We start from the raw sequence: 12,209 nt of genomic DNA, 5'->3' as shown, positions 1-12,209 counted from the left end.
GCGGCGGCTCGGCGACCTGCGGGCCGCGGCGAATGGCGGCTGGGGGACCTGCGGGGCGCGGCTCGGGCGGCTCGACGACCTGCTCCCGGCTGCGGGACGAACGACGCGAGGGCGCAAGGTCGTGCGGGAGGAACCGCGCGGGGGCGTGAGGTTGTGTGGGCGAGCGAGAGGTCGGGCGAATGATTTCTTTTAGCGATCGATGAACTGCAGGTGGCTTAATTGCGTGGCTTGTTGGGTTAAACACGGAATGATTACAGGCCATCAGATCTTGTCGACGGACGCACCTGATTGTTTGGATCTGTCCTTCTCTTCCTTTTATAGTGGTAGTAGATGAAATTCTGTGTGAAATCCGGGTTGGGACACTCATGACTTCGTATTGGAATAGTTCTCGTATGATGATATTATGTCCAAAACATACACGGCGACAGCGACGGTGGTGTCGTACACACTAGGTGCTCTTAATGGATCAACGAACTAAGAAAACGTGGGCTGGTTGGCTGGAAACATATATGGGCCGGTGTAATAGTCCAAAAGAACGTGAAAGGACGGGCATACGTGACTATAATAACTTGCAGAAGAAATTATGATAGGAAAACGATTGGAGCCGGTGCGCCGGCCGAACTTTGCGCCGGCTCGTGGGCCACGCTGGCTCACACGAACACACAAACAACCACCCCGCGTGAGACATGTGTATATGGTGGGTCCCGCATGACTTTTCCTCTTCTTCCACCTCCAGCCCATCCATCGCAGCTCTGCTCCTCCACACAGCCTTCCCAGGCTGCTCGCAACCTCCAGAAGCTCTCATCGGCGGCGAGTGCTCGCGTGCGACGGCGCGCAACACCGCCCCTCCTTCATGGCCGGCGAGCCCCTCTGCCATCCTCCTCCTTAATTTGTATCCCCGCTAGCTCCCCGCGGCCATGGCCGTCTACACCCCTCGGATCTCAACCATGGCCTCCGCCCAACTACAACTTCGAGTCCCCGCCGGTGAAGCTACGAAAGCATCTATCGGGGTGTTGCAACCAGAGCTGTAAGCCTACAACCACAGGGCACACGCTGGACGGCGAGGATGGGGCGGCGCTGCTCCTAGCAAAAAACTAATGTCGCAATTTTTGCTAAATGCTTCAACCGGCATAACATTTTGCTACAACTGACATCGCATTTTGCTACAACCGTCGTCACGTTTTGCTACAACACATAGCCGGCGTCGCAGTTTTGCTACAACTAGCGTCACTTTTTGCTACATCCGGCATCACGTTTTGCTGCATCCATCACGACCGAGTTATGACCCGCGACGGCGGCGATGACAATTTTGCGGCAAGCGTCGTAGTTTTTTTTGCTACAAACGACAACACGTTTTGCGACATCCATTCTTTTTCTAGAACGCAATGGCTGCTACGTGCAACGACGAGCTACAAACGGCGACGACGGTGACAGACTTTTTTGCTGCAACCGTTTTCCCCGTTTGCTACGACCGTGCAATAGAAAGCTGCAACGGGCGCCATGGGAGCCACATGCCAGCGGCAACGGCAAACGTCGAGCTGCAACCGGCGGCAACAAGAGCTGCATCCAGCGGAGCTGCAACTGGCGACTGGTGTTGCTGGAGCCACGACCATCACCAGCGAGGAGGAGCTGCAACCCACATGCGAAGTTTTTGCTGCATGCGTGGATCTGGACGGCGGCGACCGGCGGCGAGTGCGGCATCCAGCAGCACGGGAGTGGCGGAGAGAGGGGTTGTAGATGAAGGGGTAGCGGCGGGCGGGCCAGGGGGCAGCCAGGCGACAGGGAGCCGCGCTTGCGCTGCGCGCAGAGAGGATGAAGGAGAGAGAGAAGTCAACGCACAGATCGGACGGTTGCTCGCTGGATCGGGTGGCTGGGGTTGGACCGGCCGAACCGTTTGGGCCGGTGCGCCGGCGCCTAACATCGCCCATTATGATATATATAGATAGATAGATTAGAGCATCTCCAGCCGTTGGCCCCCCAGGAGGCGCTAAAAATCGCCCCCTGGGGGTGCACCGGTGAAAACCGCATGCTGGGGCGTGATGCCCCCAGTCGCGGCGTCCATGATTTATTTAAAAACCACAAACTAGGCGCAAATTCATCCAAACTTCGGCGAGTTCATACATATTTAAAATATTAAAAAAACGCTACTAGGCCCGTTGTCACCCTCGCCGCTCCTCGCCGCCCGCCGCCCTTGAAGCTCTATAGGCCGAGGAGCCTGTAGAACTGCGTGTAGTCGTCGTCGTTGTCGCCTTCTCCGCGACCGCCGTCCCTACTGCATCCCTCCTCAGGTTGGCGCGGCGGGTTGGATGGTCCGGGGGCGTCCTCGTCCTCGTCGCTGTCGAGGATCACCACGCTGTGCTCGTCCTCGCGCCCACGCTTGCGGGCGGCTATCTCCTCCAGGGCTCGGCGCTGCCGGACCATCTCGTTGTGGAGGTAGTCGTCCCGCGCCCACTTTAGGGCCTCCTCGTCGGAGAAGCCACGCCGGACTATGGCCTCATACTCCGCGGGGAGGCCGGGCTCCGTCTTCGGCCTGACGAGGACGAGGCGGCCAGAGGTGGGGGAGGAGTCAGCGATGCGGACGCCGGAGCTGCGGGTGCGGTGGCTGACCGGCGTGTCCTGGGGAGAGCCGGTCGAGCGGCCGGACGAGGAGGAGGACGCCCCGGGTCCATGCGCCTCAGCGTCCATGAGCTCCCACGCCGACGCGGGAGAAGGACGGGGGAGCGGGGTACTCCAGCCTGGGCGTGTTGCCGCCCTCGATGTACTCGAGGACGGCCTCCAGCGTGCGGCCGGGCACGCCCCACCATCGGCGACGGCCTTCGGAGTTGAGCCTTCCGAAGGGCACGACGCCATTGGTGGCCTCGAGCTGCTCGACGTGGCGGTGGCGGAAGTAGGGCTCCCACAACGGGCTGTCGGGGATGTACCGTGCGCCTTCCCTCGCCGCATGCGGCAGAGAGCCGCGGATACGCGTGATCTCCGCACGCCGCTCTGCTCCGGTGGGCGGTGGTGGCACCGGGACCCCCCGGCGCTGATCCTCCACGCCCCGGGCACCCGCATGTCTGGCGGGACCGGGTACTCGGCTTCATAGAGGAGCCGAGCTTCGTCCTCGTGGAGGTGGCGGCGGCCGAAGCCGTTCGCCGCCGCGCCATCACCTGGGAAGTGTTCGGCCATGGTTGAACTGGAATGGCGAGAGGAGAGGGAGGGACGGGGAGGAACGGGGCATCGGCGGTGGAGAGTCTGTGCGTCACCGGCGCGCTGGGGGTGGCCTATATAGGCGGAGGTGTCGCGCGGCCGCCGTGTTACGCGTGGCAGGCGAGGGACGTGCGTCGTCCGGTCTTCACTGCGCCGCCCATGAGGCATCAATGAAGGAGGCTGACCGCCGCGACAGCTTTGGCATTGATTCGCCGCGGGAACTGAGGCGATGAGGACGACGAAGCGGCGAGAAGAGCCGAGTCATTTCCAAGGAGGGCTCGCCAACTTTCGCGCCAAAAACGATTCGGCCGGCGCCCCCAAGCGCCACTACAAGAATTCTGTTAATCCATGACGGATTGGATCCGTCATCGACCTGTGCAAAACTATCATGGAAGGGTATGTGTGACGGATCTAAAATTCGTCATGTATATCGCGTCATAATTTAACAGCTGCCCACTCCATGAAGGATCATTTAAAACCGTCATGGACCATGGCGGTTCTTGACCGTCATGGGTGGCACTTAACTAACATGCTCATAACGGCGTTAACTTGTGTGCCAGGTCAGCATTTGCCATGGATCCGACGTGGCAGCCCATGAAGTAATCGGCCCAAGAAGAATTCCAGCTCACTAAATTTTAGCTCCATGCAAGACTAACGCCCATGTCGTAATCAGCCCATTTGGAATTTTGGCCCATTAAAGTTTAGGAGTGTACAAAGCCCACTGGTTTTGATCTTAACAATTAGCCCATCTTATTTCTCCTGTTCCATAGAAATACTAATCCTGAGACAGTATAAATTTTTCAGAAAATGTATGCTCATGCCATTACATGAAAGGAAAAAATATATAAACATAACAGAAAAAAGCTACACAGAAAACTTGAAATTACAGGCATTTCCAGACAATACATCGGTCAAATATAAGAAAAACAAAAGAAACTAAAAACTACAAACACCCTATGTTAATTCTGTAGCCACAGACATGATAAAAAAGGAAAAACTCTGCAGCCACCGCCGCCCGGCTCAGCGCTCGCCGGACGACCACCGGGGGTCATTCTCGTGCATTTCTGGACGCAGATCTAGCCATCCCCGCCGGCATCATCGAAGATAGAACCTTATCCACCAAGTCGCATCAACTCATGCTCAACATTGCCTGCGTGTTGACAAAAGATAAGACAGCCTCAACAAATCCAAAGTAGAGATGAAAGGGAACCTGGTGGGGAGAGGGGCTCATAGACTGTCGTGGTCAACGGAGAAGCCGACGGTGAGGACGACGTAGGTGACGGATGCGGGCCCCGAAGGGGCGGCAGGGCTGCAGCACAGCGCAGCCCCCGGCGACATGGCCCAGTAGCAGCTCTGTGCAGCCCCGCGGTTGGGCACGCCAACGACAGGGTCGCCGGCTCCCTGCGGCGACATGGCAACGACCTGCATCAACGAGACCCTTGCTGCATGCACTAGATCAGGCTTTAGGGGCTGGATCTGGCCGTTGGGGAGAGAAAGGGGCAGGGGAGGCTAGAGGTGAGGAAAGGGGATGGTGGTGTTTGCAGTAAGCATGTAGGGAGGTAGGACGGTCGTGGCCGCGCGTGATTCACCCACGGTTCCCATGGACTCACGGATCTCGGCATGATCCGGTCGGAGAAGAGGACCATGCGGGCGCGCGGTGGGAGTGTAGGGGGCGCGGCCGGTTGAGGGGTAGGTGGGCACGGCGGGGAGGCGTCGGAACGGGAGGATGTGGGGAGATGGGTACGGCTGGCTGCCGGCATGAGAGGAAGGATGTGCGGTGGTGCGGCTGGGGAGGGTGTTGTTCGAGTTCGGCCGCCATGGAGGCGCTGGTCCAGCAGCGGAGATTTGGATCTGGGGATTCCGAGAGGATTTCGCTGTAGAAGATAAGGCAGCAGCTCGTGGGTGGGCTGAAGAACATACGAGAAAGAGGGGGAGGCTTGCTAGCCGTCAGATCTCAGAGTACAGGACGGTTTAGATATGCGATCCGTGGGATGGTTTGCTCAACCAATCACAGCACGAGATTATCCTCACACTGGATCGCCACGTCGGTAGGAGCAGTTCGTTTCCTTGGAGAAAAGAACGGCAGCAAGGCGTGACGGTTTCGACATCGTTAAACAAGCCCTCCAACCATGATGGTTTAGACAACAGGTTAAACATATATTCTGTTTTTTGGTAAACATATATGTTGTTGATTCTCATATAGATGAAATTAACAAATTATATTCATATTTTTTTGAGTAAACATGAATTAATTTTGGAGTCACATATTCTATTTCTAAAGTTGTTGTGTACGTTTGCAAAGTTGTACGTTTGTAGTCTGTCACACCATGATTTCGTGACCAATTCGTATTTTTGAAATATTCAAGTAGGTTCGATTTGCACGGTCCGTTCCATGGTGCACATTTTTTTTACTAAATCATCTATTGTGCCAAAAGTAAACGTCCAAATGCTCTTATAGTTAGTCGTGATTGAATTTATTTTTATTAAAATTTATAATATGGGTGTGGCTAGGTCTCAGTCGACTGAGACTTAACCACGTCTCAGTCAAGTGATAGAGTAGAATAAGAAAAACTAAAAACTAAAAAGAAATATTTTGTACGAATCTCCATGCAAGATCAAAGGGATATAATATCGACTAAGACATAACGAAGTCTCCGTGGACTGAGACTTAGCAAAACTGTTATACTCCTTGCATGGAGATTTAGTAATATTGTCTCTAGGAAAAAAACAAAGGCCATATGGGCTTCGAGGAGTTTCTGGGTACATTCGGATCTTGGTGATCGATGACGGTTTCTGTGACGGATCAGAGAGAACCGTCATCGATGGTGACGGATTTCCAGAACGTCACCCAAAATCTATCATGGATTAACAGGTTTCTTGTAGTGCGCCTCCAGCACGCCGGGTTCGGCTTGGGTCCGCCGGCGCCAATTTCGGCCCGAGCCGGCGAAAAAAAGACCTTTGAGGGCGTGACTGGGTCGATTTTTCGGCGCTGGCGGTCGATATATCGCCTGGGGGCCTTGTTGGGGGCGCGGCTGAAGATGCTCTAAGACCCCTGAAGAATATTGAGAGGGGCCGCAAGTCATTGATCCATGCGGTGCCAGCCACTCGCCAAGTTTGCGTCCTCAAGCTCGAGATATCGGACCTTTCCAGCCCGCGACTTCACCACCAAACGCGGCCGATACGCCGCCTAATTGTGCCCATATGTTGTAGGCCTGCTCGGACCCAAATGTTGGTTTGACGCTCCTAGAAGAAGCCTTTCGTGCCGCCACAAAGCAACCACTGCGCTGCACGTGCTCGCTATCAGCATAGCTTCCAAAAGCACCGCCTAAAGTGGGCTCATGCTGAAGGCCCATAACAGCCAAGATTCACCGCAGTGACTCCGAGTAGATACTCCCCGTGCCGGCATCGATCAACCCCCGCGCTGCATGCACACGCCTTCAGCACAACCTCCAAATGCATCATACTTCCCATCTTCGACCCAGAGCCAATGACGTCGAGCTGGATCAATGCGATAGAGCCCCGTAAGGGCATCTCCAGCCGTTCGGCCCCCCAGGGCGCTTAAATAGAGCGGCCTGGGGCGTGCTGGCGCTAGTTCGGTCCTTGGGGGCGACCTAGCTCCCAGTCACGCCCCCAAGCGCCGGCCCCGAGATGCGGGAAATTTAAACTTGGTCATTCCCGCTCTCAAAAGACGCCACAAATTCGGTGATCGGACGTAGTCTAGCGTTACAAAAAACAGAGCGCCGCACGCCGCAAGTTCGCGTGCGCAATGATTCATTCGGCAGGGTCGGCTCCAGGCGTTGGCGGAGTCGGCGTGCGCGGGCTCGGCGGTGTCGGAGCTGCTTCGGTGCTGGGCTGTGTTGGCCGGCTTCGGCACTGCTGGGCGGCAATGTAGAGGCGTCGTTCGGGCTTGGCGTCCGTGTGGTCGTGGGCGCGGGAGCTTGCGTCGTCGGCGTTGCCGTCTGCATCTGGTTCAGGATGAGGCCGCGCTCCACCATGTACCACGCCCTGAGCTGCTCGTCGTTGCTTTGGAGCATGTCCGCCCCGCCCATCAGAAAAGCCATGTCGGTGTTCCTCTTCTTCGTGGCGACGTTCGTCCGGAGCAGGTCGAGCTTGATGGCGTTGTTCTTCATCAGCGACGACCACTGCGCCTCGGTCTTCTCTTCACGTAGGACGGCCCGGGCCTGGGCGTCGGCGAGGCAATGCTCGATGGACTCCTGCACTCGCGCGGTTGCCGCATCAGCGTTTTTCCCCTTCTTTGCCAATTTGTGGCCGTCCGGCCGCCCCTCTGACGCGTCCGGAGTCGTCGCGTCCGGCTTGTATGTCTCCTTGGCCTTGTCGAGGGTACGTCGGACTTCCGCCCACTTCTCGCACTTGTCAATGCGCTTGTAGACGTGGAGGTGCTTGAAGTCGGCGTCTTGGTTGTCGCGCCGATACATGGTGAACATACGCAGCAGCTGCACGGAGGAACAAACAGTTGGCGGGCGGCGGGCGTTGACGACGAAGAGATGCGGGCGAACGGCGTGCGTACCTGATCCTCAATGCTGGCGCCGCTCTCCGGGCGAGCCGCGACCTCCTCGACGATTCCATGCCATTTGTTGCACGCCAACTGGATACGCCCCCAATGGTTCGCCATCGCCTTGGAGCCGCGCTGCATGTATACGCCTTTGAAGTACGGGTCGACGAGCTTTCGCTCGTCGAACTCAGCCTTGATGCGGTCCCAGTACGTCTCCAAGCTCTGGTTCACGCCGGTGGTCGGGTCGAGGCAGATGACTTTCCATGCTTCGGCGAGGCATTCCTTCTCCTTGGACGTCCACTTGATACGCGGTTCGCCTGACCTAGCCGCCCTCTTCTTCTTCTTCTGGCGCCCCTTCGTCGGAACAGGAGCCGGCTCCTCCTCGTCCTCCTCCTCGTCCTCCTCCTCCTCCTCGGGTTCCTGCGCTTCATGCGCGTCCTCGCCGTAGACGTAGCCAAGCTCAGCCTCCATGTCGCCGCTGAGATCCACTACCTGGGTGGCGAACCCGGGAGACGCGGCGGCCGCGGTCGATCCTGTCGCGATGATGTCGTCCATGTCGGCTCCTGTGTCGTCCGTGTCGTCGAGGTGCGAGAAGGCAAGCGGTCCACGGCGGAGATGGGGCGTCGGTGTGGACGCGTAGGCGGCGGGCGACGAGTAGTTGTATGGAGGGTACTGCACACCGACGAAGGCGAGTGAGGGTGTGCGCGTCACGGGGTGGCCATGGGGAAGGTCATGTTTGGGTTGAACCCCCCGTGCGCGTCGCCGTCGGCGTAGCCGGGCGACGACGATCCCCATGGAGATCCGACGCCTTGCTGTCCCCAGGGCGCGTACTGGGCGTGGCTGACGACGGGTGAATTCATCATCCCCGCGTGGTCGACCGATGAGGAAGACGCCGCCGCGCGCGCCGCGTTGCCGCGGGCCTTCTTGGCAATGGCCCTGTTCCGCCGGTCGGTGGTGACTGCGTCGCGTCGCTGAACTTCCACCCTCCACTCGGCGTTCGACATGCCCGGTGGCTTCGATGGCGGCGCCCTCGGCTTCCTCTGCTTCGGCTGGGCCACGGTGCTAGTCATGGTTGCCGCCGCGCGCGGCATGGCGTACTTCTTCGGCGGCATGGCGGCGACTGGAAGGCGAGCTGGAGGGGGTTTGGTGGGAGAAAGGCAGGGAATGGCGGGAGGAAGGCGAGCGAGCGGAAGAGATGCGAGGGAAAAGCGTCAAGAAGCGGCGGGAAAAGGCCCTCGGGTCGCCGCCAGGGCGGGCCCACACGCTTTTTTCGCTTGTGCCGGCTCCCCAAGCGCCCCCCAGGGCGCCGGGTTTGGCCTGGATCCGCCGGCACCAGTTTTGGCCCGAGCCGGCGAAAAACGGGCTTCTGGGGACGCGACTGGGCCATTTTTTTGGCGCCGGCGCGGCAAAATCGTCTGGGGAGGGCCTGTTGGGGACGCGGCTGGAGATGCCCTAACTCCACCACACTACATGAGTCTGTCGTCGGCCGTACCAGGCATGCCTCTTTATCGTTTCCTATGGCAGATAGCATCGATTCCGCTAGGACGGGGGCATGCCGCGATGAAGAACATCCGTGTCTACAACGTGTGAAGCTGGTAGTCAACACGCCGCATGCAACGTCCCACTCTCCATGGAGGAGCCCGAGTCGACGGAGGCGACCCTCCTGGTGGTAATAGGTGGTCAAAGTTGTCACTGCCTCCGGACATGTGACACCCCCAGCAAGGACGACCAGCACACTATTGTACGAGCACTGGCCCCGGATCCATGGACCCCGGCGTCCTTGGGCAAGCCGCACGCTGTCACGACCCGGGTCACGTGTCCACCATGGAAACCCGTTGAACCAGGCCCTATGGAGATGGCTCTGCCGGTGCCGACAGGTGTTCGTAGCAGCCGTCGTGTCGTCTTAGAAAATGAGGGTGAATGGGGTGGCGAGATCAGCGATCCGATTCTATAGAAGACATCTCGTGATATGTCACTTGTGCATATCTGTTTTTAGTGTAGTTTGAATGTGGCCTATCTATCCTATTTGTGATCATCCCTCTGTCACCTACTCCCTCCCTTGACAAATATAAGATGTTTTAAATATTTCAATATGGACTACATACGGAACAAACACACTAAAACGTGGATTCACAAAAAAGTTAGAACATCTTATATTTGTGAACCAAGGGAGCACCGTAAACTAATATAAGACTTTTTAGATCACTCGATGTAGTACTTTTTAAGCCTCCTAATTTTAGGCATGGGCGTGTGCCCACCACTATCTTTGTTACACTAGTTTATTAAACAACCAGACCAACAATCATATCAGCAACCACATTAGTGTATAACATCTTTGAGAGAAACACAACCAAGGATATACAAATAACATTACAAGGTAAGAAAAGATTGAGTACAATATTTTCTGCGGTGTACAGGTACAATAATGGAGATGATACATTATAATAGTGAGGCTTTGCCTTCCCTTGTACTCCCTATTTATTTTAGAAATCAAAGCGGGTAAAAAAAAGAAACAAAGCATCCTTTTGTTAGCCCGTTTCAAGTGTCTTTGAACTGCTTATTATTGTGACCTGGCATGCGTGTATTGTTGGTACTTGTTTTGAGGGACTTGATCTTCACTGGATAGCGGAGGATGCACCCTGCCCATGGCCCATTCGTGTCGGGGGATGGAATGATGCACTTCCACACCGCGCTGTTGCATTTGAATCCTGAGCCAAAGCCGATCATCCATACGCGATCACCACGATGCATACGGCCCTTGGCCTCTATATATGCTAGCTCATACCAAGTTGAGCTGCTGGATGTGTTTCCGAAGCGGTGCAGGGTCATCCTCGATGGCTCAACATGCTCGTCGGACAAGCTGAGGCTGCGTTGAACCTCATCGATGACCGCAGTCCCACCAGCGTGTATGCAGAAATGCTCAAATGCTGTGAGGAAGTTGGGCACGTACACTTTGAAACGCCCGTTGGTCAGCTTTTGTGCCACAAAGGACATTGCAAACAAAAGTTGTTCCGAGATTGGGAGGACGATGGGTGCAAGGGTGACGATGTTGGCTTTGAGAGTGCGGCCGGCAGCAGCGATAAGGTCCTTGGAGAGATTGACACCAGTGTGCCCCTTGTCATCCTCCTCTCGATGTATGCATCTATATGAGTTATCATCCGCCGCGGTAAGCGTACGCACAACCGACATGAGCCGGAGTCGGGCTTTGGCGGCGGATGTGGACAGTAGCACGGCTGCTCCGCCCATGCGGAACAGGCAAAATGGCAGAAGCATAGCTCGCTCATTCCCATCATAAAGAAGGGGGGATAGAGTTTCTGTAGATACCACCAACGCTCGTGCGCCTCGGCGCGCGGTCTGTAGAAGGTTCCTCGCAGCCTCTACTGATATCAGCCCAGCGCTGCACCCCATTCCAGATAGGTGCACACTGCGGATGTCGCCTCGTAGCTTGTACTTGTTTATTATCATGTCGATGAAGGACGGTGTTGGGTTGAAGCCGCTGCAGTTGACGACTAGTATGTCGATAGTGTCAGGACATACGTTTGTCTTGGAAAACAATTCGTCAATGGCTGAGAAGACCACGAGCTCAGCCTCTTCGCGGGCCGCCTCTAATGTTAAGTACTTCTTCCATGGGATATAGTGGACTGGTGTGGGCAAGCAGGTCTCCTCGCCGAGCCCTGAGCTCTCGAGAAGCCGCGACATGAAACGGATGCTCCGTTCGTTGAGTGTAGACGATTGGCGCGCGCACTCCAGGAATGCGGCAAATGGGACGCGGTTAAGATGAGTGCCATGGAAGCAGGCGTAGTCGACGAGGTACACCTTCCGTGGTTGTGATAATAGATACATGGTAACTGCAGAGGCTGGGAGGAAGCATGACAAGAAGAGGTATGCAGGTGTAAGGGCTCTGAGCCGACCCAGGATCTCATCGTGCCCGAGCCTTGCTACCACAACAATAGTGGCTGCCGCTATTGGCACGGTCACCATGGATAGGAAGTTGTCTACTACGAGCTTGAAGAGAAATTTGAGGTTCTTCCAAATTCCTGATGAACTCATGCTGCCAAAGCGCAAACATGTGGTTCTATCTGTGTGCGTGTGAGTGTTGTGAATGTGAAGATAGACTTGTCTTACATATAACAGCTGGTTTTATTGCTACCAACTACCAACTAATTGTGCAAATGAAATGTATCCATTAACACGGTGTAGCATTAAGCAATCACATGTTTTTTTATAGATCACCGAACTAAACATATTGTTCCAAATAGCCCAAACAGACATTAAGATACCCAATCCATTCTGATAACGTGTAACATGGTACTTGGGACTTTTTTCCCCTTGACTGATATTCGATATTTCTGATAACGAGAACTCTTGCTAGAAGGACCATGTGGTTGCGAGCCCGAGCTGGTGTCCCTGGGCTTCTTTTAGTTCTTCTCTTGTATCACCACTGATGGGTGCTGAGAGCTCATCAGTGATGTTCTTTTGTCACCATTGACGGGCATCCAGCTGGAGG

General features: G+C 55.9%; 1 protein-coding gene across 1 annotated transcript; it reads right to left on the bottom strand.

Annotated features, from left to right (window-relative positions):
• Nucleotides 1-10,090: 10,090 nt before the first annotated feature.
• LOC123131105 (3-ketoacyl-CoA synthase 5-like) lies at nt 10,091-11,784 on the bottom strand. Its single transcript, XM_044550864.1, has one exon. It carries the CDS (start codon nt 11,750-11,752, stop codon nt 10,241-10,243), a length of 1,512 nt encoding a protein of 503 aa, XP_044406799.1. The 5' UTR covers nt 11,753-11,784; the 3' UTR covers nt 10,091-10,240.
• Nucleotides 11,785-12,209: the final 425 nt, after the last annotated feature.

The sequence above is a fragment of the Triticum aestivum genome, chromosome 6A (assembly GCF_018294505.1).
Source record: "Triticum aestivum cultivar Chinese Spring chromosome 6A, IWGSC CS RefSeq v2.1, whole genome shotgun sequence".
Classification (NCBI taxonomy): domain Eukaryota; kingdom Viridiplantae; phylum Streptophyta; class Magnoliopsida; order Poales; family Poaceae; genus Triticum; species Triticum aestivum.
The sequence above is the reverse complement of the archived record's forward strand: the minus strand, read 5'-3'. Positions and strand labels throughout refer to the sequence as shown.

Bases quoted from the DNA above. Each gene is read 5' to 3' on its own strand.
- LOC123131105 (XM_044550864.1), bottom strand. From the start codon at position 11,752: ATGAGTTCATCAGGAATTTGGAAGAACCTCAAATTTCTCTTCAAGCTC.